Genomic DNA, 23865 nt, shown 5'->3' with positions numbered 1-23865 from the left:
CTACGTGTCCTTAAGCTCCCAAAACAGCTACTGCAAACCTGAACATGTGTTAAAATAAACGTCAAACACTTGCGTGTTGGTGAGAAATCAAGTTTAATAGATAATCATAGATAATCACAGTAAATCTGCGCGCAACACGTGTATGTCTAGAGTTTAACAAGGGTGTAATCAGATTGTGATCAAGCCTAAGATAGTTCATAGATCATAGTTCAATCCATGCTCCCAATTGAGCATAAAAACGAGAAAACATCTGTGCAAGTGTAAACAAAGAAAACCGTAAACGATAGGTCTCCCGTGTTCAACTAATGGTACCAACGGAACTGCGGAATAGGCCGAACAAAGCGGTTAATGATACACACATACAAATAAACAGCCAAGTAAACGTCCTCAACACATGGGATACTGCGCGACTAAAGTTCATAAACAAGTTTAAGACTCAAGTTTTGTATGAACACATGAACATCCCAAAGCATTTAAAATAAAAAGGGATTAGATACGAGATAACTCACATGATAAACGATGCTGTGATAGATAAAGCAAGAACCAACTTTAAACAAGCACAAGTTAACCTATAAATAAGATTATTGTTTTAATGATTTGTTTTAAGTCTTGATTATAAGTTAGCATAATTAATAAGTAAATTATAATATATATTACCGGAAAAGCAGGAAGAACAAGGAGGAAGACGGAGGCAGAGAGGAAGACGGCAGAGAGAGCAAGGAGCAAGAGAACAGGAGAGATTAAGTGTTTTGTGTGTGATGTGTTATGAAATATTATTATTATTTATAGAAAAACCCTAGGAGACATAATCCCTAGAAAAGGGGAAAAGATCTCAAAAAGCAAAAGATTCCAAAAGCAAAAGATATCAAAAGATATGGCAGCTGCAGGGGGCAAGATAAAGCTGACAGGGAACAGTAACAGGCATGGCGGGTCAGATAAAGGTACTGGTCAAGCATGGCAAAAGCAGATCTCAAAAGATAATGTCAGTCACTTTTTCTACCAACCAATGGGGGTTGGTACGCATGCTGCGCCGAAAGTAACTATTCAGACATTAGATAGGTTAGGTCAACAGCACAGAAGATAAGACAACACAAAAGCATACAGGCTGGAATAAACAGAAGATACAAGGGTTAAGCGCGGGAAGGCTGAGTGCGCGAGCGCGAAGGCTGGCACAACAATCCTTAGCGCACTGCGGGAAGAATCACAAATCCTTAGCGTGCTGCGTGAAGAACAAGAATTCTAAGCGCATCGCGGGAAGAACATACATTCTTAGCGCATTGCGGGAAGAACATGCATTCTTAGCGCGCTGCGAGAAGAGTTCTCTTCACGCATCGCAGGAACAAGATGTCTTCACGCAGGCTTCCATGTAAGGAGTCTGGCGCGTGGAGCTGCAGACATCCTTAGGCGGGAAGAACCAAAGGACAAGCAAAGAGAAGAGGGAAACAAGGCGTAAGGGCGGGACGGCGACAAGAGGGAAAAGAAGGCGGAAAGAGAGAAGGAAGAGGGACGGGACGGCGGAAAGAAAGAGAGAGAAAGAGGCGGGAAGGAAAATATATATTATTATTAAAAGTAAAATATAAGTATAAATATTAAATAATAAAAGAGAGATCGGGTCAGAGAAACGGGTACCTGGGTCGGGTCGGATCGGGGCAGATGTCACAGTCTCCCCTACTTTAAGAAATTTCGTCCCGAAATTTATCTCGAAGTAGGTTGCGCAGAGAACAGGTGCGGGTACTTGATCTTCATTTGATCTTCCCTTTCCCATGTAAACTCGGCTCCGCGCTTGGACTCCCAGCGAACTTTCACGATAGGGATACGACTGCGCTTGGTTTGCTTAACCTCGCGATCCATAATCTCAACAGGCTTCTCAATGAAATGCATGGATTCATCAACTTGAACTTCATCAAGTGGAATGTGAAGGTTCTCGTCAGCTAAACACTTCTTGAGATTGGAAACATGGAACGTTGGATGCACATTACTGAGCGCGAGCGGCAGGTCAAGTCTGTAGGCAACTTTTCCCACACGCGCGAGAATCTTGAATGGACCAACATAACGAGGAGCAAGCTTACCCTTCTTCCCAAAGCGGACAACACCTTTCCAAGGCGACACTTTGAGGAGAACAAGATCACCAACTTGAAATTCGAGAGGCTTTCGCCTACGATCTGCGTAACTCTTCTGTCGGCTTCTGGCAGTCAGCAAATGATCACGGATCTTGGCGATTTTATCGGTTGTCTCTTGAACAAGTTCGGGTCCTGTGATTTGAGTTTCACCCACTTCGCTCCAACAAATCGGGGAGCGGCATTTACGACCGTAAAGTGCTTCAAATGGGGCCATACCGATACTGGAATGATAGTTGTTGTTATAAGAAAACTCGATCAAAGGCAGGTGTGAATCCCAATTACCTCCAAAATCAAGAACACAAGATCGGAGCATATCCTCAAGAGTTTGAATAGTTCGCTCAGACTGACCGTCAGTCTGAGGATGATATGCCGTACTCATGTCCAAGCGAGTTCCTAGCGCAGATTGGAGAGATTTCCAAAAGCGAGATATAAAACGGCCATCGCGATCGGATATGATGCTCAAAGGAGTACCATGGCGGCAGACGATTTCCTTGACATAAAGCTGCGCGAGATGCTCAACACGGTAGTTTTCACGAATGGGCAGAAAGTGAGCAGATTTAGTCAATCGATCCACTATTACCCAAATGCTATCATGTTTGCTTGCTGTCAAAGGTAACTTGGTAATAAAGTCCATCGCTATACCTTCCCATTTCCACGTAGGAATTTCTGGTTGTTCGAGCAAACCAGATGGGCGTTGGTGTTCAGCTTTCACTTTAGAACAAGTCAGACATCTAGCTACGAACACAGCAATATCCTTTTTCATGCCAGGCCACCAATAAGTAATGCGCAAATCCTTGTACATCTTATCAGCGCCAGGATGAATAGAATATCGAGATTTGTGCGCTTCACTCAGGATATCAGCGCGAAGATTCTCATCACAAGGGATCCAGATGCGATTGAGATAGCAGAGAATTCCACTCAGATTAGGGACAAAGAGTGCTTCCGCGCCACACGCTAACTCGGCGCGAAGGTTACCATTACTGATGGATGCGCGCTGCGCGTCACGAATACGCGATTCAAGGTTGCTTTGAATCGGCGCGAAGTGAAGCTGGGTGCGCGGCAAGATACAGTTAAGTTGGCAGGGTTTTCGGCTGAGCGCATCGGCTACCACATTAGCCTTACCAGGATGATACCGGATCTCACAATCGTAATCGCTGATGAGTTCGTTCCATCGGCGTTGCCTCATGTTAAGTTCCTTTTGATCAAAGATATGCTGAAGGCTTTTATGGTCAGTGTAGAGGATACACTTAGTACCATAAAGGTAGTGTCTCCAGATCTTCAAGGCAAAAACAACTGCACCAAGCTCGAGGTCGTGAGTTGTATAATTCTTTTCATGAACCTTGAGTTGCCTTGATGCGTAAGCGATAACCTTGCCTCGTTGCATAAGAACACAACCGAGACCTTGGTTGGATGCATCGCAATACACGACAAAATCATCATTACCCTCAGGTAGCGCAAGAACAGGAGCTTCACACAACAAACGCTTGAGCGTCAGAAAGGCTTCTTCTTGCTTCGAGCCCCAAATATACGGTTTACCTTTGTGCGTTAGAGCTGTTAAAGGCAAAGCGATCTTTGAGAAGTTCGAAATGAAACGCCGGTAATAACCAGCTAAGCCCAGAAAGGAACGGATCTCAGAAGGAGAGGATGGCGTAATCCAGTTCTTGATTGCTTCAATCTTGGATGGGTCGACATGAATACCCATCTTGTTTACAACATGACCAAGAAACTGTACTTCATCAGACCAAAATTCACACTTGGAAAGCTTAGCATAGAGTTGCTCGGCTCTAAGCTTTTGCAATACCAATCGGAGATGTTGCTCATGCTCGGCCTTGGTCTTAGAATACACCAGAACATCATCGATAAACACGATCACGAATTTATCCAAGAAAGGCCTACACACCCGATTCATAAGATCCATGAAAACGGCGGGTGCGTTGGTTAAACCGAAGGACATGACCAAGAATTCAAAATGGCCATAACGAGTACGAAAAGCAGTCTTCGGAACATCTTCATCGCGGATGCGCAACTGGTGATAGCCAGAGCGGAGATCAATCTTCGAGAAACAAGAGGCACCTTGGAGTTGATCAAAGAGGTCGTCAATACGCGGTAAGGGATACCGGTTTTTAATGGTGAGTTTGTTCAACTCGCGGTAATCAATACACATGCGAAACGATCCATCTTTCTTTTTAACGAACAACACCGGAGCACCCCAGGGCGAAGAGCTAGGGCGAATGAATCCTTTAGCAGTCAACTCTTGAAGTTGGCTGGCCAATTCTTGCATCTCAGCGGGTGCAAGACGGTAAGGAGATTTAGCAACGGGGGAAGCACCAGGGACAAGATCAACACGAAACTCGACTTCACGAGCGGGAGGGATACCAGGAAGATCATCAGGAAAAACTTCAGGAAAATCACGCACAACAGGGATATCGCGAAGCTTCTTTCCTTCATCGGGTTTAACCACATGGGCTAGAAATGCAATACACTTCTTCCGCATGAGTCTTTGGGCTTCGGCGCAAGACATAAGTTTAAGACCACTGGAGGGTTTTTCGCCGTAAATATGAAGATCACCATTTTCTCGAGGTATGCGAATCAATTTCTTGGCGCACATAACTTCGGCGCGATTCTTCGAGAGCCAGTCCATACCAATGATAACATCAAAGCTTCCAAGAGGCATAGGGATGAGGTCGATTAGAAAATCGTTTTCGTTAAGGTTAAGCGTGCAATCTTTAATTACCGAGTTTATTAAAACAGTTTCGCCATTAGCCAATTCAACTGAAAAATCTTCTTTTAAGTTATCGCGCGGTCGCGCAAGCTTCCGCTCAAAGGCGCGAGAGATAAAACTTCTATCGGCGCCAGTATCAAAAAGCATAGATGCATAAAATCCGTTAAGCAAAAATGTACCATTAACTACGTCGTTATTCGCTTGCGCTTGGTGCGCGGTTATGTTAAAAGCTCGGCCACGCGTCACTTGGTTCGAAATTTGGTTCACCGGATTCGCTTGAGTAATCTGAACTTGTAGCCTTGGGCACGCGTTCCGGAAATGACTTGGATCACCGCAGTTAAAGCACGATCTGGGTCGTGGGTTTTGGTAAGTTGGCTGTGGGTTCTGCGGGTAGGCTGGTGGTGTTGGCGCAATCGGATTGGAGGGAGGGGTTCTACAGTACTCAACGGAGTGACCTACGCGGCCACATCGGTTACATTGTCGACACGGGACTTGAGGTGGGTGATGAAGTCTACAGGTTGGGCAAAAGGGTTGGTTTCCTGTGTAAGGTTTCTTAGTTGGCGGGGCAGGAAGTGCTGGATTGGTTAAGGCATAGTTGTGGACTACAGGAGGTGCTGGGTAGGTTGACAGTGGGTTAGGCGCGTAAACTGGTTGATAAATTGGTTGCTGGACAATGGGCGGGTTGGTAAGCGCATAGGCTTGTCTGCGCCTACGTTTCTGGTTATGGTTTGAGGGTTCTGGTTTGGTTTCTGTTGGTTCAGGGACAGTCTTGGTGGGTTTGGTCTTCTCAGTTCCCCGCAGGAACAGGGTTCCTGCTCTGACATGGTTGTCGCTGAGCACAGCGGCCAATTCGATGGCGTCAGAGAGGGTAACTGGGTTTCTGGCCCATACAGAATCTTGAATTTCCATGGGGAGACCCCCAAGGAATTTCTCGATGGCTCGGCGGGAAGGGGTAACAAGGTGAGGGACCAGTAAGCTTAGCTCGTGGAAGCGCGTCGCGTACTCGCGCGCTTCACCGCTGTATTGCTTCAAGTTCCAGAATTCTTCCTCCAGGCGCTTAACTTCGTTGGGAGGGCAGAATTCTCGCGTAAGAATTTCCTTGAATTCCTCCCATGTCATGCTAGAAGCAGCCTCTGCGCCACGCGCATGAGCTACTCCATTCCACCATGTAAGCGCTCTGGATTCCAGGACACTGGAAGCATATAGGGTTCGTCTTTCTGAGGGGCATTGGGTATGGAGGAAAGTGTTTTCAATCTTCTCAAGCCATTGGAGCATCACGGTGGCTCCTTCAAGACCTGTGAACTTCGGAGGGTTACCCGCATTAAAGGACTTAATGTTATAACTGGAGGTATTAGCATTGTTTTGGCTCAAAGCTTGGGCTATTGCGGCGGCCATTTCCTGGGAACGTTGCTGTCTACGCATGCGCGAGGCTTCTCTTCTCTGAAATCGGCGAGATAGCGGAGGCATTCTATAAAAGTTTTAAATTTTAGTTAATATCTTGGTTTTAGCGCAAAGTTTTAATCTTATAAAGCTTGGTTTCGCAGAGTTAGATACTATCAAAAGTTAAAGTAAAATAAATGACTTTAAATGCAGACTTAATAAGGGTAACAAATTCGAATCAAGAACCGACAATTCACGTATCACCGTGACTTTCCGAGTTCTCAATTTAAAATAGCTAGTAAACGAGTATTGGAGATTGACGATTCATGTATCACCATGACTTTCCAATCTTCAATATAAAATATACAAGAAAATGAGTATTGGAGGTTGACAATTCATGTATCACCATGACTTTTCAAGTCTCCAACCTCAGAACATAATCGTAAATGGAAATTGAAAATCAACTATTCATGTATCACCATGACTTTTCGGATTTTCAAATTCAACAAACGAATATGTAAGTAAAATCAATAAAAATCGAAATTCAACAAAAATCGAAATATCGCGAAATAAAACATAAAATCATATACTGCGCAAGCGCGAGCATATTCATAAATAACGAGTAATTAACAATAAGCGCGCAAACATGAGATTTCTCTCATGCGCGAGAAGGGACTCTTAGGTATTCTAGGCCGTTACGTCTAACCACCTATCCTAAAGTCAACGAGCTCTGATACCAATCTGTAACACCCCGACCAAAGGCGGATTATACATCGGGGCGCATAACACCCCGACCAAAGGCGGATTATACATCGGGGCGCCACATATTGTTTCATTACTCGTGACACTATTGGGTGTCAATATTTAATAAATACATTCATTCGCGCATACGCAACGTAAACAAGAGAACTTAAAACAACATAAATTAATATATTATAAATCATAATATTCGAACAGCGAAAACTTGTCTTGATACATTTTAATCTAGGTCCAAAATAAAGAACTTCCTACGTGTCCTTAAGCTCCCAAAACAGCTACTGCAAACCTGAACATGTGTTAAAATAAACGTCAAACACTTGCGTGTTGGTGAGAAATCAAGTTTAATAGATAATCATAGATAATCACAGTAAATCTGCGCGCAACACGTGTATGTCTAGAGTTTAACAAGGGTGTAATCAGATTGTGATCAAGCCTAAGATAGTTCATAGATCATAGTTCAATCCATGCTCCCAATTGAGCATAAAAACGAGAAAACATCTGTGCAAGTGTAAACAAAGAAAACCGTAAACGATAGGTCTCCCGTGTTCAACTAATGGTACCAACGGAACTGCGGAATAGGCCGAACAAAGCGGTTAATGATACACACATACAAATAAACAGCCAAGTAAACGTCCTCAACACATGGGATACTGCGCGACTAAAGTTCATAAACAAGTTTAAGACTCAAGTTTTGTATGAACACATGAACATCCCAAAGCATTTAAAATAAAAAGGGATTAGATACGAGATAACTCACATGATAAACGATGCGGTGATAGATAAAGCAAGAACCAACTTTAAACAAGCACAAGTTAACCTATAAATAAGATTATTGTTTTAATGATTTGTTTTAAGTCTTGATTATAAGTTAGCATAATTAATAAGTAAATTATAATATATATTACCGGAAAAGCAGGAAGAACAAGGAGGAAGACGGAGGCAGAGAGGAAGACGGCAGAGAGAGCAAGGAGCAAGAGAACAGGAGAGATTAAGTGTTTTGTGTGTGATGTGTTATGAAATATTATTATTATTTATAGAAAAACCCTAGGAGACATAATCCCTAGAAAAGGGGAAAAGATCTCAAAAAGCAAAAGATTCCAAAAGCAAAAGATATCAAAAGATATGGCAGCTGCAGGGGGCAAGATAAAGCTGACAGGGAACAGTAACAGGCATGGCGGGTCAGATAAAGGTACTGGTCAAGCATGGCAAAAGCAGATCTCAAAAGATAATGTCAGTCACTTTTTCTACCAACCAATGGGGGTTGGTACGCATGCTGCGCCGAAAGTAACTATTCAGACATTAGATAGGTTAGGTCAACAGCACAGAAGATAAGACAACACAAAAGCATACAGGCTGGAATAAACAGAAGATACAAGGGTTAAGCGCGGGAAGGCTGAGTGCGCGAGCGCGAAGGCTGGCACAACAATCCTTAGCGCACTGCGGGAAGAATCACAAATCCTTAGCGTGCTGCGTGAAGAACAAGAATTCTAAGCGCATCGCGGGAAGAACATACATTCTTAGCGCATTGCGGGAAGAACATGCATTCTTAGCGCGCTGCGAGAAGAGTTCTCTTCACGCATCGCAGGAACAAGATGTCTTCACGCAGGCTTCCATGTAAGGAGTCTGGCGCGTGGAGCTGCAGACATCCTTAGGCGGGAAGAACCAAAGGACAAGCAAAGAGAAGAGGGAAACAAGGCGTAAGGGCGGGACGGCGACAAGAGGGAAAAGAAGGCGGAAAGAGAGAAGGAAGAGGGACGGGACGGCGGAAAGAAAGAGAGAGAAAGAGGCGGGAAGGAAAATATATATTATTATTAAAAGTAAAATATAAGTATAAATATTAAATAATAAAAGAGAGATCGGGTCAGAGAAACGGGTACCTGGGTCGGGTCGGATCGGGGCAGATGTCACAGAAAACGCCTAAGCATCGGCATGAAAGCATCAGTAAATGTTCTACAAGGTTAAGATATTGCATATGGACTAAATAGTCGGATTCAGCGTGGCACGTACAATCAGGAAATATTTTGATAAAGAGGGAGATAAGTTGGATGTAATTAGCAATACTTTTATCAAAATTTTACTTTTAAAAGTTCATACAATCACAGTTTACAGTGATGATGTACACATTATCAAGAAAAACTGCAGAACTTTTAGAAGGATAATTTTTGAAATACCTTGACATGATGTGATTATTGCTCGACCTGCAGTTCGAGTATATGTGTAATTATATTCAATCCATCAAAGTGTATTTAAAAGATGCTGAGACATTTTACCAAAGACAAGATTTATTCTTTGAGGATGTTAAAGGATGTCCAACAATGCACTCTAATATCATTTCCTACCTGAATACGAACTATTATTAGTTCGGAAATACCACAATTAAATGCATAAGTGTATAATATCATATTGTTAGCTATGTAAGATTATTATTTTCTTTATTTATATTTATCGGCATATGTCTAGCTAGGAGACATCAGAATGGGTTAAAACATATATTTCAGGTATGAAAGATATGCATTTATATTTTACTAACCTATCAAAACAAGTTTTGTTAGTCTTATCACGCAGAGAAACACAACATGGTATCAATACAATAGTCTATGGTTACGAGATGACACAATAAAAGTTTTCACGTGAAGATCATGCAACATTGTTCAACTTAACAATTCGTTTGTCAAGGGACGAAGACACTAATGATTGAGTATAAAAGTTTTGAAGCTTTCACAGAAGATTAATATTTATCATTTTAACGGATATATAAATCAGGGGGAAACAATACGCGCTGCACTCTTTTTCCCTTAGCTATGGTTTTGTCCCACTGGGTTTTTCTAGCAAGGTTTTTAACGAGGCAGCATCCCGAAGCGTATGAAGTTGATAACCAAGGGGGAGTGTTATGAATAATAATTATTATGGTTATCAACACCTAAAATAGATTTGGCTTCTTCTCCAAGTTTTCCCATCCCTATATAATTTTCTACTGTATCTTATTGTATTCTACATCTAATTAATGAAATCTCTCTCTATCTCCCTACATCTCTTTCTCATATTCTTATGCTATTAGGCTGGTTTCACAATAGTAATCGTTTAGAATGAAAACATAAAAAAGAAATAAATACCAAGCCAACAGTATTTTGCCATGTGGCAAAAAATTGAGTTGTGATCTAGGTTGGTAGCTATGAAGCATGGGGACGACTCTAATGATGCAGTACCCGCCCCGGGGACGGAAACGCGTTGGAAACGTTTCCTAAACGAATCCAGTTAATGGGGACGGGCCCAAAATCATTCCAGGGACGTTTCCATTAGCGTCATGTGCCGTTGCATAATACTTGGCAACCAAATAGCGAACTTGTAGCATATTCCGGCAGAGATTCCGACGCTAGAGCTGTAGGAAGAAGAAGATAGAGGCTGACTTGTGACAGTTGTAAATTTTTTTTAGGTTTTTAGGTTTAAACAAGTTTAGTTTTTTACCATTTAACCCCTATATATTTCACTTGTTTGCATCTAATCCCTAAAATTTGTAAACTTTTACATAAAATGTATTTTTTCTTTAATCTAGTCCAGTCTCTCTAGGTTTATATATTTCATTCGTAACGCTAGATTTTAACTAACGCATTCAATTCTTAAACAATATAGATCTGTTTTGGACGCTCTAAGTTAGTATTCCTAAACGGTAGCTCACATCTTCTCTAATCCTAGAACACCATGCACTATCCCCCAATAGTCCACGGGGCACCAAGGCGAAATCTTAAATAAAAGATGACAACTTCGGTTACTTGACATTGTAGCATGCCAATGTGTACCATAAGCACTAAGCAGGAGGCCAAGCAGACAATATATCAAACTATTCCGCACCAATCACAGGATGCCAAGTGGCAATAACTTGGCATTTTAGGTAGAACCGTAGAAATACGATTTAAGAGAAATTGATTGTTTTCTTAAGCAACCAAAGAGTGAGTGACATTTCAACCGCGAAGATCATGCGTAGTGACATTCTATCCAACATGAATCCAAACACAGCAATTCCAGATCTGCTGTTCTCAAAATAAGTCGCTGCACGAAACCAAAAAAAACACAAAACAGTCAGGTGGGATAACAGGTCAGGCCAGGTCAGATCAGGTCAGGTCGGGTCGGGTCGGGTTGTTTTGACATGAAAATGTTTTTTTATATCAACTACTAATAGCTATTGAATAATGTGTTAGTTATGATTATTAGAACTAGATGGCTGAAAAAAAAATAGTCCAGCTTTTGTTTTTCTTATATAGGAGGTTTTATGTTTTTCTATGCGGTCAGTTGGCATGCATAGACTTGACTCACTGTTTAAACAAGTCAAGCCACTCGTGAAATAGGGTGTAAATTATCCAAGCTGCGCTTGAGCTACTCAAGATAGGTTCGCTAAAAGCTCGAATCAGGTCGGGTTTAAACGAGATCAAGCCTAAAAATAAGCTAGTTTAATAAACAAGTCCGAGCCAGAGCTTCATATACCGTGCTTGTGTAGGCCCGTGTGCCTATTATATAAATATAATATTTTTAAATTTAATATAATTATGCATATCACATAATAAAAATAATTATATTTAAGTATGTTAAAAATAATATATAAAATAATAAATATAAACAATTGGTTAAATAATAATAAACGAGCCGAGCTTCTCACCTAAAGCTTGTCTCTTCTGGTATGAGATTGTGTCCCTATAAACCGGAACCAGTTTTGTATTGTCCAACTCATCTTCCTCTCCTTCATCCATGTCTGAATCCATATGTGCGTTGAAATGGTTATTAGCGTTAGCCACGGGGGTCTCTTCAGTGGGACCCACATTCTCAAACGAGTCAATGGTGGCACAGGTATGCCATTTGGCTCCCAAACTCGTCACAGATTGAGCTTTGTGTGTAATCTTTGCAGCACTGCGTAAGCATATACATAAACCACTCACGAGGGTCAATGAGCACAGCTGCAACATATCAAAACCCAAACTTATTATTATGATGATGATGATGATGATGATGATGATTAAACTTAAAAATTAAAACAGCGTACGAGGATTAAGCCTTTTGGAATGAACCAAGTGTGTTTGGCCAGCCTGGCCCGTTCAAGTTGTTTCAAATTCCACCTTTACCTTGCACTTACAACGATTTGAACCCGCAGCCTCATATTTGTAAGGGAGGGACACTATACCGCTAGACCAATAGGTCATGGGTACATTTTGATCAAAACTTTTGAATGTTGCCCATTTGGTTCCGATAGAGGTAGAGTAATACACAAATCAATAATAACTTTAAATTTATAGTTGACAAACTATGAAACAGCCTATTAATATGACATGACTCGACACAAAGTTAAATGGGCTAACAGGTAAACACGACTCATTGACCCGTTTTTCAAAACTATTTATAGTTATATTTATAAACAATTAAATACATCATAATTAAATTCCCTCCCTCAACCAACTAATGCAATTTATGCCGTTCAAAAAAATAGCTAATGTAGTTCATTATAAATTTTATGCATTATAACTTCTAGTAACTTTTATTTTATCATATTAGTTATGTCTTATATTTATTAACCGCGCTAGCTGAGTCATGTCAGTAATAATGTTAAACGTGACTTGTCATGTAATGTGCTTATTAAGAATGTTCATGTCAGTATTTAAGTAAATGACACGTTTAGTTAAACATAAACATGGCCATTTTATCACAACACGACATGCTTTGCCAGCTCTGACTAATCACATAGATTTAAATAAATAAATAAACTTTACCGCAAGTTCTCCAGCAGTGGAAACATTAACAAGCGACCCGGACTTAGTTGTAACAAGCAGAGAAGCAAACTGACTGGCGGTAACAAGAACCAAAGTCGACAAAATAAACACACGAAACCTGCGGCTAATAACACGGAGAGTTCTTCTAATGGCAAGGTGTTCTCTCAAGATGGATCCCACATCGGCTTGTCTCTCGAACACTTTAGCAAAATCCTGAAACCTAAGTATTTGTAGCCCGCATGTTAACTTGAACAGAACACACACAAGAAAGAAGAGTGATGTTCTGTATAACCAAGAGGACAAAAGCAGAACACAAGCTAATGTGTGGCTTATGTAAATGTTGGAAATGTTGGGTATTTGGTTTCCAACAGAACTGAACCACCAGATCTTGTAAGCGCAGTCAGCAACAAAACATGGAATAATGAATGAACACAGTAGCTTCATTGATCTCTGCATATATAAACAGTCATGTGGTCAATATCTTAGTTTGACCCGCACTAAATAAATACCAAAGAAAATTTGGACCCGTTTGATTACGCTTAGTATTGAAAGTTAATCGTCGGTAAGAGTCAAAAGGTATGATTAATTTATTAGTATGCTAATCGGTTTAATAGTTTGATCTAATTGTAAGTTTATCTAGTCTAAAAGTTACGAGTTTGAGTCCTAACATATTTAGAAAGATATTAATATAAATAGATTAGGACTATGTAATTTGTGTCAAAAATAATAGAAAGAGAGTGTCGATCTTGGTTGAGATCAAGTTTCATGTTCGTGTTCTTTGGCCTGTTTCCGGCATATATCATATAGAGGGCAACATTTAGGTGACCCAAATCAATTCTTTTTTGAATTATTGTTATGAAACGTTAAGCTTTTTAAAAAAGAGAAATTCTAAAAAAATTAAAAAAAATAAACAAATAAATACTTTAAGAAAGGTTTTATCAGTAGCATATTTTGAAAAAAAATAATAAAGAACAAATTTAACAAAAAAACAAAAAAGTTAATAGAGTCCTCCTTATTTCTTTGGTCTGTTTTAAACTTTGATTTGAAAAAGAAATATTCCAATTCCAACGTTTTATATTTTACAACATCCTCGTCGTGTACTAATTTGGTTCGTCTGAGGTTACGCAAGTGGCTCATTAAATAAAAGGAGAAACAGATGGCTTAATCCCACCGGTCAACGTTCACCTCACCCAACCTGCCCTCCAACAGAAAACACGTTACGACCCTTTTAACCCGTTTATAAAATATTTAAAATATATACTTTTGTACGTTCACCCTGTTTACAACTTGTTTAAGTAACCATTATAAGATGTTTACAACTTCATTACAACTCACCAACCAACTTATATTTTCGTTTGACTTGTTTAAATAAATTGATTACAAAAAGGTTCAAATGAGTCAAATTACTAGTGACATACTAGAAATCGGTTTGTAAATACTTGTTTTGATCCAAGCTTAAACGAGCCATGTTCGAGTTTATTGAGGCTCGTTTAACAAATGAGCTCAAGTCGAGCTCCTACAAGCCCAAATGAGTATTTTTTTAGAATGAAGACTTTCTTGTGTATTTAGACCAGCACCCTTCTCAAATTGAAGAGTCTCGTTGCTCCACTCTGGCCAGCCTGTTGTCTTAACCGGATCCAAGCTGGCTTCAGTTTGGCTTGGGCGTCTCTCCAAGAAACCATACAGTTGGCTACCACTTAACAAGCGATGCACAAACTCTCATCAAGGTGGCTCGGGATTCGAACATACAACCTCACAAAAGCCTGGCTCAAATCTTTCATTGTCATAATCCACCAAAAGTGACACTAATGTCATTTTTATTAAATAAAATGATTTAAGAGATAGGAAACTTACATGAAGCTGATCGGAATATCCATCGCGGACTTTAACGCTAACATCCGGCAACTTATCGAGAAACAAGAACCGCCGGAGACCGTATTTCCGAGCAAACGTTGACAAGTTAAGAAACGAAAGAGTCGCACAAACCGATAACGACAGCTGCACGATCAAATCGAACGGCCGGCGATGGTCGTCGTCACAATCGTTGCATTGGTATACAATATGTGACAGTATCGGAACTCCGATTGTGAAGATGAAGAAGATTATATATGAAATAGCTGATTTCCAAGGGTTTGAATTGGATTCACCGATGAAGATCCATGAGAAGGTGGTGGATTCAAGAGTGTTGATGATCCAGTAGTTTGACTTTGACTTGTTGATTGCTAGTAGCGGTTGTCTCTGTTCCGCCATTGATGTGTTTTGTGATTTGTGGAATGTTGACTTAAGGTGATAGATAAATGGATACTAATTGCTAATGATACATTTTTTTAGAGAAGTTACAACAGTTATCCTTGAGTTTTGGAAATGACATACAAGCCTTAATATATATGATATGATCATAAACGACCTTAAAAAATTTTATAAACATAAACCTATTATACACTAACTATTAATTAAAACGTTATAAAATAATATTAATTAACATAAACCTATTATAATCATTCCTTGTTGGAGACTATGGAAGGTGGGAACGAAAAATTCTTTTAAAGGAAAAGAGGTTAAGATCGAAAAGTTAATTGGGGATATCAAGTTTTTTAGATTCTATTGATTCAAACATATGTCAAAACATAGAGGTATATATTGGTTGAATTGGTCTAAATTTTCGTTCATGTAGTTCGCTTTGTTTTTTTTTTCTTGTTAGACTATCTTTATTCACAACCTAACCCAACTCAACTTCTTAATAAAAAATTAATTTCTCTCTCTTTCATCTACACAACCTAACCCAAACCAGTTTTTCACTTTTATTCACAACCCACCCAAATCAATTATTTTAATACATATATCTTATTAGCTTTTAATTTATTCTATAAAATTTAGTAAAATTAATAAAAATATTTATTTTTTAAACAATATTATTTAAGTATAAAAATCATTAAAAAAGATAATATCAAAATTCTATTAAAAAACCTTGAATTTTTACAACTATTAAAAAAAACAAAATTTTATATATAATAATATTAAAAAATACATATTTTAAAAAGTGCTCCGTTTCTAATAAAAATGATATCGAAATATTCATAAAAATAAATTAAACAAGACTATGTTTTTAGATTTTTGAAATAAGTCAAATAATATAAATTATTAAATAAAACTCTCAAATTATATAAAAAACAAATTGTTGGAAAGAAAACAAAAGAATATTTAATTAAAATATGGGTTGTGACCTAGGTTGGGGTTGCAACTCGGGTTATAATGTGAACATGATTTAATATTTTTATTTATTCCTTAAATAGTGTCATGACCTCCTAAGAGGTCACCAATAAAAGTAGTCTTAGTGGCTTCTCTCTGGGTTGTGAAGGTTGCCCTATTGGGTATTTGTTTGGTTGGTTATAAAAGTTTACATCATGAGAAAAAAAAAAGGTTGGACAAGTACTCATTTATAATTTAAATTTAAATGTAACTCAATAGCCATTGCCTGTTTATATAAACATGTATCCTTGGTATTAGGGGGGGTGATGTTAATTTGCTTTACGGTAAAATTTTCATGCTCCAAGTCTGTGACAGTGTGACCATGCTCACAATCCACGGGTTACTCCTACAGTCATAGTGTGATAGCGCAGTCGGTTACGCGTATAGTCACAGTGGAGTGGCGTGATGTTTCCCGTGCCACACACCACATGTAAGACCATTAAAGATGGCATAAAGTGAGAGAACTTTTTCCTCACATATATGATACCATTAAAGATAGCCAGAATGGAGGGCAGTATATTTCAAATCCACTAAAGTTGAAACACAGTGATAATGATAACTATGCTAATGATTTGTTTCGTGCTATTTTCTAATTTATTTTTCCTCATATATTTTGTTGGTTTGGCTTGCGTATTAAATTTTATTTATTCGATAGTGGAAGCTAGGTGGGGATATTGTATGTCCCTAGGTCAACTTTATACGGGTCATGAGGCCATCCATGTGAATTATGGTTTATTTTAATTGTTACGGCACAACATAAAATAATGTGACTCATTTTTATAAAACGAGATTGTGACTTTTTTTATTGGAAATTCTGACTTAAAAGACTTTACAAAATTGATCGTTCTTCTAATAATGATGGATCTTTATAAATATGATACGTAAATGTGATTTTTAGGAGTCTAAGGCATCAAGCTAAATATAATAGATATGGGTGATGGATCTTATAAAGATGATATGTAAATGTGATTTTTAGAGACGTCAAGCTAAATATTGTTGTAAGAATATACATGGGGAAATTGATGTGAAGTGTTTTAAAACGCATACAAAATTTTATGAATAAATCTTATTTTAGTTAATTATATGAATGTAGATGAGGATTTCATTGTGAACGCTCCTAACTACAATTTGTTTAAAAAAACATTTAAATCATGTGCGGTTGCTTTAATGGTAGCTTTAGGTACAAAGAAACAAGAAAATAACGATTTAAAGTTATCTTTATAATTAATCATCAATGATCTAGTCATCTAGGTACATGGAGTTTAAAATCAAAATAGAATTACCCGCAGGTTGTTTCCAGCAAAACAACATATAAGTTTGATCTTAGAAAGAGTATTTTATTAGAAACCAATACGGTTTCCTGACTTCCTCTATACGTATATGCACTTTGCAAGACTTTTGATCTCCAATGAGTTGCTAGCAACTTCAACCCAAGTAAGTTGTATGAGATATTCGAAGAACTCGTACATTAATCTTTATATTAGGTCATTGTCTATAATGAGACTTGAACTCTGAATCGCATAATTATATCTAGAAATAGTCATATACGTTGACCACGCCTTAATCAATATATACGCCAAGTTCAAATATTATCATTGTAAAGTCAATCATTTGTTGAGCAACTTAATTGTCTTTCACTTGGTCAGTTGGTTTACATTTGCGGGAGTCTAAACATAAACTTTATTCTGGTCAGTATAGACAACTTGTAGCTAATTAGTGTAGACATTTAAGTGCAGATCTTAGAGGCCCTTCAACAAACATTGGCAAAGTTTATGCTAGAAGTTACTGTCAAACTTACAAAACCACAAAGCATTTCAATCAAGTCAAATAGGAGATTGAATAATAGAATACAAAATAACCAGGGTTTATGAGATTTGACAAACATCTCATAAATAACCAGGTAATTTGAAGCACTTAAGTATTTAGAATTTCAAAATGTGAATCTTGATATTTGCGGTTGAAGAGAAATATCAAATACCGCAAATTATCATGTAGTTCCTCTTCAAGTTGTCGTTTTCGATTGATTAACGAAAGCTTATAATTGGAAGAATAAATGAAACAGGAGAGACTAAACGTGTAACTCAAACATGAGCGACCAACTTATTTATCTAAACGTGTCAAACGGGGTGATGAGTAGTAATAAATTTGTAAATGTGTTAATCGAGTCGGTTGGTTGTAAAGAAGGTCGACCTATTTAATTAAAACGAGTTAAACAGATTGTCAGGTCAGTATGAATAACAAAATGGTTAAACAGGTCAACCAAAAACAAACTGGTTACTTGTTAACTCGAACATGACACGCTCATCAAACAAGTTAAATGGTTCTTATAGTGGACAATAATCAAGCTAAGGATCATAACAGAATTATACTAACACCCAAAATGTTTCTCGGAGGCATTTCATCGAACACCATACATGCCCAATGTAAAACGTATGAATAAACAAAATTAAAAGCAGCCCTAGTTGAAATTTGTGAATGCTTATTCAATAATAATACTTACTGCATACATGAAATCCCTAATTAACTTTCTTCAATTTTTCTGGTTTCCCCGGTGGCTGTTTCGCCGTCGCTAATTTATAAATCGCAAAAACCTTCAATGGCAAAAAAAGGTTGAAGAAATTAGTGATCTAAATGGATCCAATGAATGAAAAAAACTTTAATATTGACGAGGTACCAATGCAAGGACGTGAATTGCGATCAAGACAAGCGTGACGAACGTGGATGCCTCAAGGATCCATGGCTGATCGGAGCTCTTGTGCTGAATTGCCATTTCAATAGCTATGATGTGAAATTAGGATTAGGGTCGTATTAAGATTTACTACTTCAAATACTTTATTAATTTTTATTAATCATATATGAAATTATTATTCATACGTGTTTAGTTTAGGTTAGTAAAAGAGTATATATTCAAACTTAATTTTATTGCTCAAAGAATGGTCTCGTATTAAGAGGGTGTCTGAAAGTCCCTAACATATTCGTGTTTGAACTAACTCGTTTAGTTAAACATAGAGGTGCATATTCTAACCAGTTAATCGGGTCAAAACCAACCCAAAACCAAAACCAATTATTAATTGGTATAGTAGAAACCGGTTTGTAACCGATATTAACCATTGATTAGGGGCTGGTTAAAGATTTTCATACAGGACAAGTTAGCCAAAACTAGTTAATTTCAACAAGGTTAACCAATATTAACTTAACCTAGTCAAATAACAACGGTTAGTGTTTTCCCACTAAAAAGATGGTTAGAAACCATAGCCGGTTATTAGAAATAACGGTTTTCGATTATATATGAACTTACCCATCAATTCATTTAACACAAAATAGCAATTGTGTTCAATAAATCCTACAAATAACAAAGTTATTGGTAGGGTTTGAAAATTCATAATCTAATTACACAATTTTTATTATGTACGGGTTAAGTTTGATATTTTTACACAAATAAATAAATATACACACGGTATTTATTATTTGGTACGTAAATTTTTGACAGGACTCATTTTAATCAAATAGGTGTTTGACAAATCATTTCACCACTAATATTTCATTGAAAAGGCTGTTTTAATAAGTAGGTTACATTAATTAGCTGACCTTACCTTAGACCTAAATATTTTCGTATCACGCTTCTTATCATCATGTCCTAAGATTCAAAACCACCACACTTCGAAGTTGGAACATAAGAATTCTCAAATTACGAGGCGATCACACTTCAATAAAGTTAAAACTACAAGATTATTTTAGCAAGGGCATGAGCAAGATCATCCGTACTGTACAACACCCATAACACATGGTACAACCATCTTCAAGCACCTTAAAACAAATTCACCTCTTCTGGCGTTTGTTTTCCACCTGAAAAACAGCATCCTCTTGTCACCCCCCACATATTTGACAAAAAACCATGAAACTAAATAATAAATTGGTCTCGGTTTTAACTATAATAATCAAAAATACGATATAAATTTAAATAAAATTTGCAAATACAATCGTACCTTGCCATTGGCTGGAGCAGATGCAGAACTCTTACTAAGAGGTCTCTTACCATCTAACGATAAACACTCATGACACATAAAGCTGTCTAGCTGCTTTGCTTGTTCGATAGTCATGTTTAAACAAGCCGGATGATACCTGCAAATCAAAAATCCAATCAAACTATTATGCCGCCCAAAACTATAACCATAAACACAAAAGCAGTTGTTGAAAATAATGGGTTTTAAAAAGCATGAGACACGCAGAGGCGATTGGGTTTCTGGAGACGAGGTGAGGTGCAGGCATCACGTATGCGAGACGTAAAGTTTGTCTAATACTTTTTATAATTAATATAGGTTTCTATCATCAGGTATCCAAAACTTCGATATAAAGAACCTCCCAATGCACAAAATTTGCTCATGTACAAGATACGTGCCTCTTGTAAACCTCATGAGTAATTTTTCAAGATCGAACTCTGCACCAGGCCTCAGGCTTGACTCGTTTATTATTTATTAAACTAATTTTTATACATTAATAATTATTTTTATATAACTTTTAATTATAACTTTTATATATAACATAACATATCTAATTTAATTATTTTTATAATAATTTTCTGTTTATTAATGATTATTAATTTAATATATGAACACATATTTAGTATATTAAATAAAAACTACATAAGTCATTAGCTCGTTTGGGTTTGTGAGCCAGCTCAAACTCAATAAGTGAAGCTTGGGCTCAGGCTCATGTATTAAGCAAGCTTATTTTTAGGCTCAAGCTCCTTTAAGCTCACCAATGGCTTGGAATTTTAAGTTCAAAACTTCAAAACTAAACTCTGATTCTTGAAATGAAATTTACATACCAGTCTTTGCAAGCTTCACATTGCACCATCAAGTCATCAGGGTTATACGGCATCTCACACTTGCAATACCTTCAAAAATCAAATCAGAACTCATGAAACAATAATCAAAAGTCACACACCATAAAGAACTTAATCAGTAACAAAAGTCAAAACATACACAGCGACACGGTCAGGAGTGAACCCTCCGGTTGCAGCCTTATACTCAAACCGACAAAAGTAGTCCTCGGGTCCCACATCTTCAAGCTTGGTGTAATTCTTGAAAGTATGAACAATACATTTGTCTTCAATTGTGTGAGCACTTTGATTATCATAATGATCGGATAGAAATAACTCTTTTATTCCATGAAATTGTCTTCTTCCTCCAATTGATTCTTCAGGGCGGTAATACCATCTAACTCGGACCTTCACATTTCCCTTAACGTCAGCCTCAATGCTCTCAACACGAGCCACGTATGGGGATTTTTCGTTCTCAGATGATCTCATCAAAACAGAATCCCCAACTTCAAAACCACATGAAAACATAATGTTAATTGTGTCATTTATGTAAATCAAGATGTATAGAACAAAACACTAGTGAACCATGCTAACTGATAACTATGTTATGCACATCACATGTTTATGAACAATAATGAATGTTTCTCATAAATGAAAATGAAATGGCGTGAATCCAATATTATCATTCGAGTTAAGAAATTGCTTTTAGAGAATGCGTGAGCATAACAAATTCATTTAGGGGTAATTATAAAAAGTTAAATCAATAAAGGGTCTTCATTATTATATACTCTATGGATCAGAAAAAATCAAAACTTTGGAATGTTTTGAGGGATCTTGTGAAAGCTTTTGAACGTCTCTGGATTTTTATGGGTGAAAATAAGGACAATTATCCAAAATAAAGATAATATCAAAGTTGGTTATTGCTTATCTCTTTTACATATATATGCATGTGCATACTAGATTCTTTGTAGACCATCTACTATTTGATTCAATTACTTCAGTCTTGCAATAAAACAATCACTTGCAATGGCATATAATAGACCAAGTTATAACTTATATGAATTCAAACTTAAAATAGATCATCTAGAGCCTAGCACAACTAGTCATAAAATAAAGTATCCCCCAATCCATTGAACTGAATGCACAATGTTGCTAGGATGTGTGTGTGTGTGTGCATTAATGATCTCATTCAACCCTTTTTCAAAATGAACTTTACACACAAACTTTTATAGAGGGGCAACAAGAGAAAGAAGACAAGAACCCTAAAGCTCTAATATCATATATCCATGCAGATAATGATAACTCTATATACATACTATTCATCAACAAACTATAACTAGGATAATCACAAATGAAATAATCAAATAATCCAATGTTGTTATTAAGTAAATGACATAACAATAAATCCTAACTAATATAATCTCCATATACAAACAAATATGATGAACCTTTAAAGAGTCCAAAATGAACTTTACACACACAAACTCATAACCCTAAGACTTTAATGTCATATAGAACAATGAAAACTAATCAAATCACATCTTCTAAATATAGTGGTGATGATATAGCAATAAACCCTAACTGAAGATTACATAGGAAACTAAATTCCAATCAAATCATATTTTCTAATTATGGTGATAACATAGCAATAAACTGTAACTGAATATTACAATCAAATCATATCTTCTAATTATAGTAGCAATACACCAATAAACCCTAGCTGATACATTATTTGTTATACAAACAAATATCATGAACCTTTTACACAGTTCAAACCTAAATATACACTCACAGATAAGCAAAAACCTAACAAGAAGCAACAATCCACAAGAGATGTAAATGCATGCAATGATGCTCAGAGTGTTTTTCAATTGACAAAAATTAGGGCTTTCATATCATCTAAACCCTAGATCCTAAAGCACTCGATGTCGAAATCTAGAAACGAAATCTGAACCAGAATAAAGAAATTACAACGGCAATATGAAGGTTCGTTTTACCTCTGACGACTTTATTGGTGCCTCTGATGGTGTAGGAGTCCAAGTCTCGCTTGCCTGGTCTGGTTTTCGCCATTGCTGACCTAAATACGAGATCTGTTGAATTGAAAGCAGATTGATAGATTATTGCTGGATGGATTTGAGGCGTTAGATCAACAGCAACAGATTTAGGGGCATTGTTGTGTGCAAGTGACTGAGGGTTCACACGGCGGTATGGTATGGTATGGTATGGTATGGTATGGTATGGTAGACTGAAAATGAAATAGGTTATTTATAGAATTATAGCCCCAGATATAACTTTCAATGTGTTATGTTTCTTGTTGGGTTTTCCCTATACAAATCAAAAATAATATTTTTAATTTTAGGATACTTGTTATAACTTCTAGGAGACGTGTGACTAGAGGTGGGAAACAAAACCTGCAAATCAAATCGAAACCAATTGTGTAGAACCGGTTTGGAGTCGGTTGAAACCATAAGTGTATAACCGGTTTGTAATTATCATCATCAAAACCGGTCAAAAATCGATTGTAACCTGGTCAAGAAACTGTTTTCAACCCGAATCGAAAACGATCACAAATTGGTTTGACTTTTGTTGACCGAACCCGACCGGTTTTGGGTTTAAAACCGGTTTGTACACCTCTACGTATGATGCATAACTTATTTGTACATAATGCATAGAAGATAATTAAAGTGATTGAAGAGAAGTTGGGAGTGGTGTGTAATTGTTTGTGTATCATATAACACTATGTACAAGTGAATTATGTGGTTCTCAACATAGTGGTATACCATTCGTTCTTAAATAAATGTCCTCCAAGATAGTGTTTATACAACTCTTTATTATGAAATCAGATGTAAAAAGGAAAACATGAATTAATTTTAGTTATATGATTCGAACTAAGATAGTTAATGTGTTATGTTGATGAATATTATTAGGTTGTGTTTATCATCTACTAAGTTTGGGGTTCAAATGAGACTTGTTACGCATATTTGGGGAGAATAGTGAAAATCTACAAACTTAAGGTGAAAATATTTTGTTGTTATCATGCTAACTTTTCGAAGTTAACTT

General features: G+C 37.4%; 2 protein-coding genes across 2 annotated transcripts; both read right to left on the bottom strand.

The window, feature by feature from the left end:
* Positions 1-10834: 10834 nt before the first annotated feature.
* LOC143625793 (uncharacterized) lies at positions 10835-14705 on the bottom strand. Its single transcript, XM_077096037.1, has 4 exons — positions 14589-14705; positions 12735-13184; positions 11633-11927; positions 10835-11028 (listed from the first exon to the last, which is right to left on the bottom strand). The coding sequence occupies exons 2-4, from the start codon at positions 13176-13178 to the stop codon at positions 10892-10894; spliced, it is 876 nt and encodes a 291-aa protein (XP_076952152.1). The 5' UTR covers positions 13179-13184; positions 14589-14705; the 3' UTR covers positions 10835-10891.
* A 4977-nt stretch (positions 14706-19682) lies between these two features.
* On the bottom strand, positions 19683-22979 carry LOC143625792 (chromatin remodeling protein EBS-like). Its single transcript, XM_077096036.1, has 5 exons — positions 22803-22979; positions 20969-21311; positions 20812-20880; positions 19970-20105; positions 19683-19829 (listed from the first exon to the last, which is right to left on the bottom strand). The coding sequence occupies exons 1-5, from the start codon at positions 22873-22875 to the stop codon at positions 19803-19805; spliced, it is 648 nt and encodes a 215-aa protein (XP_076952151.1). The 5' UTR covers positions 22876-22979; the 3' UTR covers positions 19683-19802.
* Positions 22980-23865: the final 886 nt, after the last annotated feature.

Source organism: Bidens hawaiensis, unplaced genomic scaffold (genome assembly GCF_021521415.1).
Source record: "Bidens hawaiensis isolate Kalapana, Puna unplaced genomic scaffold, B.hawaiensis_p1.1 tig00004242_1, whole genome shotgun sequence".
NCBI classification, from domain to species: domain Eukaryota; kingdom Viridiplantae; phylum Streptophyta; class Magnoliopsida; order Asterales; family Asteraceae; genus Bidens; species Bidens hawaiensis.
This window is presented reverse-complemented; position numbering and strand designations above follow the sequence as displayed.

Bases quoted from the DNA above. Each gene is read 5' to 3' on its own strand.
- LOC143625793 (XM_077096037.1), bottom strand. From the start codon at position 13,178: ATGAAGCTACTGTGTTCATTCATTATTCCATGTTTTGTTGCTGACTGC. The intron at 11,928-12,734 runs GTAAAGTTTATT...GATATGTTGCAG, and splicing joins CCACTGCTGGAGAACTTGCG to CTGTGCTCATTGACCCTCGT. The intron at 11,029-11,632 runs GTGAGAAGCTCG...GGTTTCGTGCAG, and splicing joins CCAGAAGAGACAAGCTTTAG to CGACTTATTTTGAGAACAGC.
- LOC143625792 (XM_077096036.1), bottom strand. From the start codon at position 22,875: ATGGCGAAAACCAGACCAGGCAAGCGAGACTTGGACTCCTACACCATC. The intron at 21,312-22,802 runs GTAAAACGAACC...GTGGTTTTGAAG, and splicing joins CACCAATAAAGTCGTCAGAG to TTGGGGATTCTGTTTTGATG. The intron at 20,881-20,968 runs GTATGTTTTGAC...TGATTTTTGAAG, and splicing joins ACTCCTGACCGTGTCGCTGT to GTATTGCAAGTGTGAGATGC.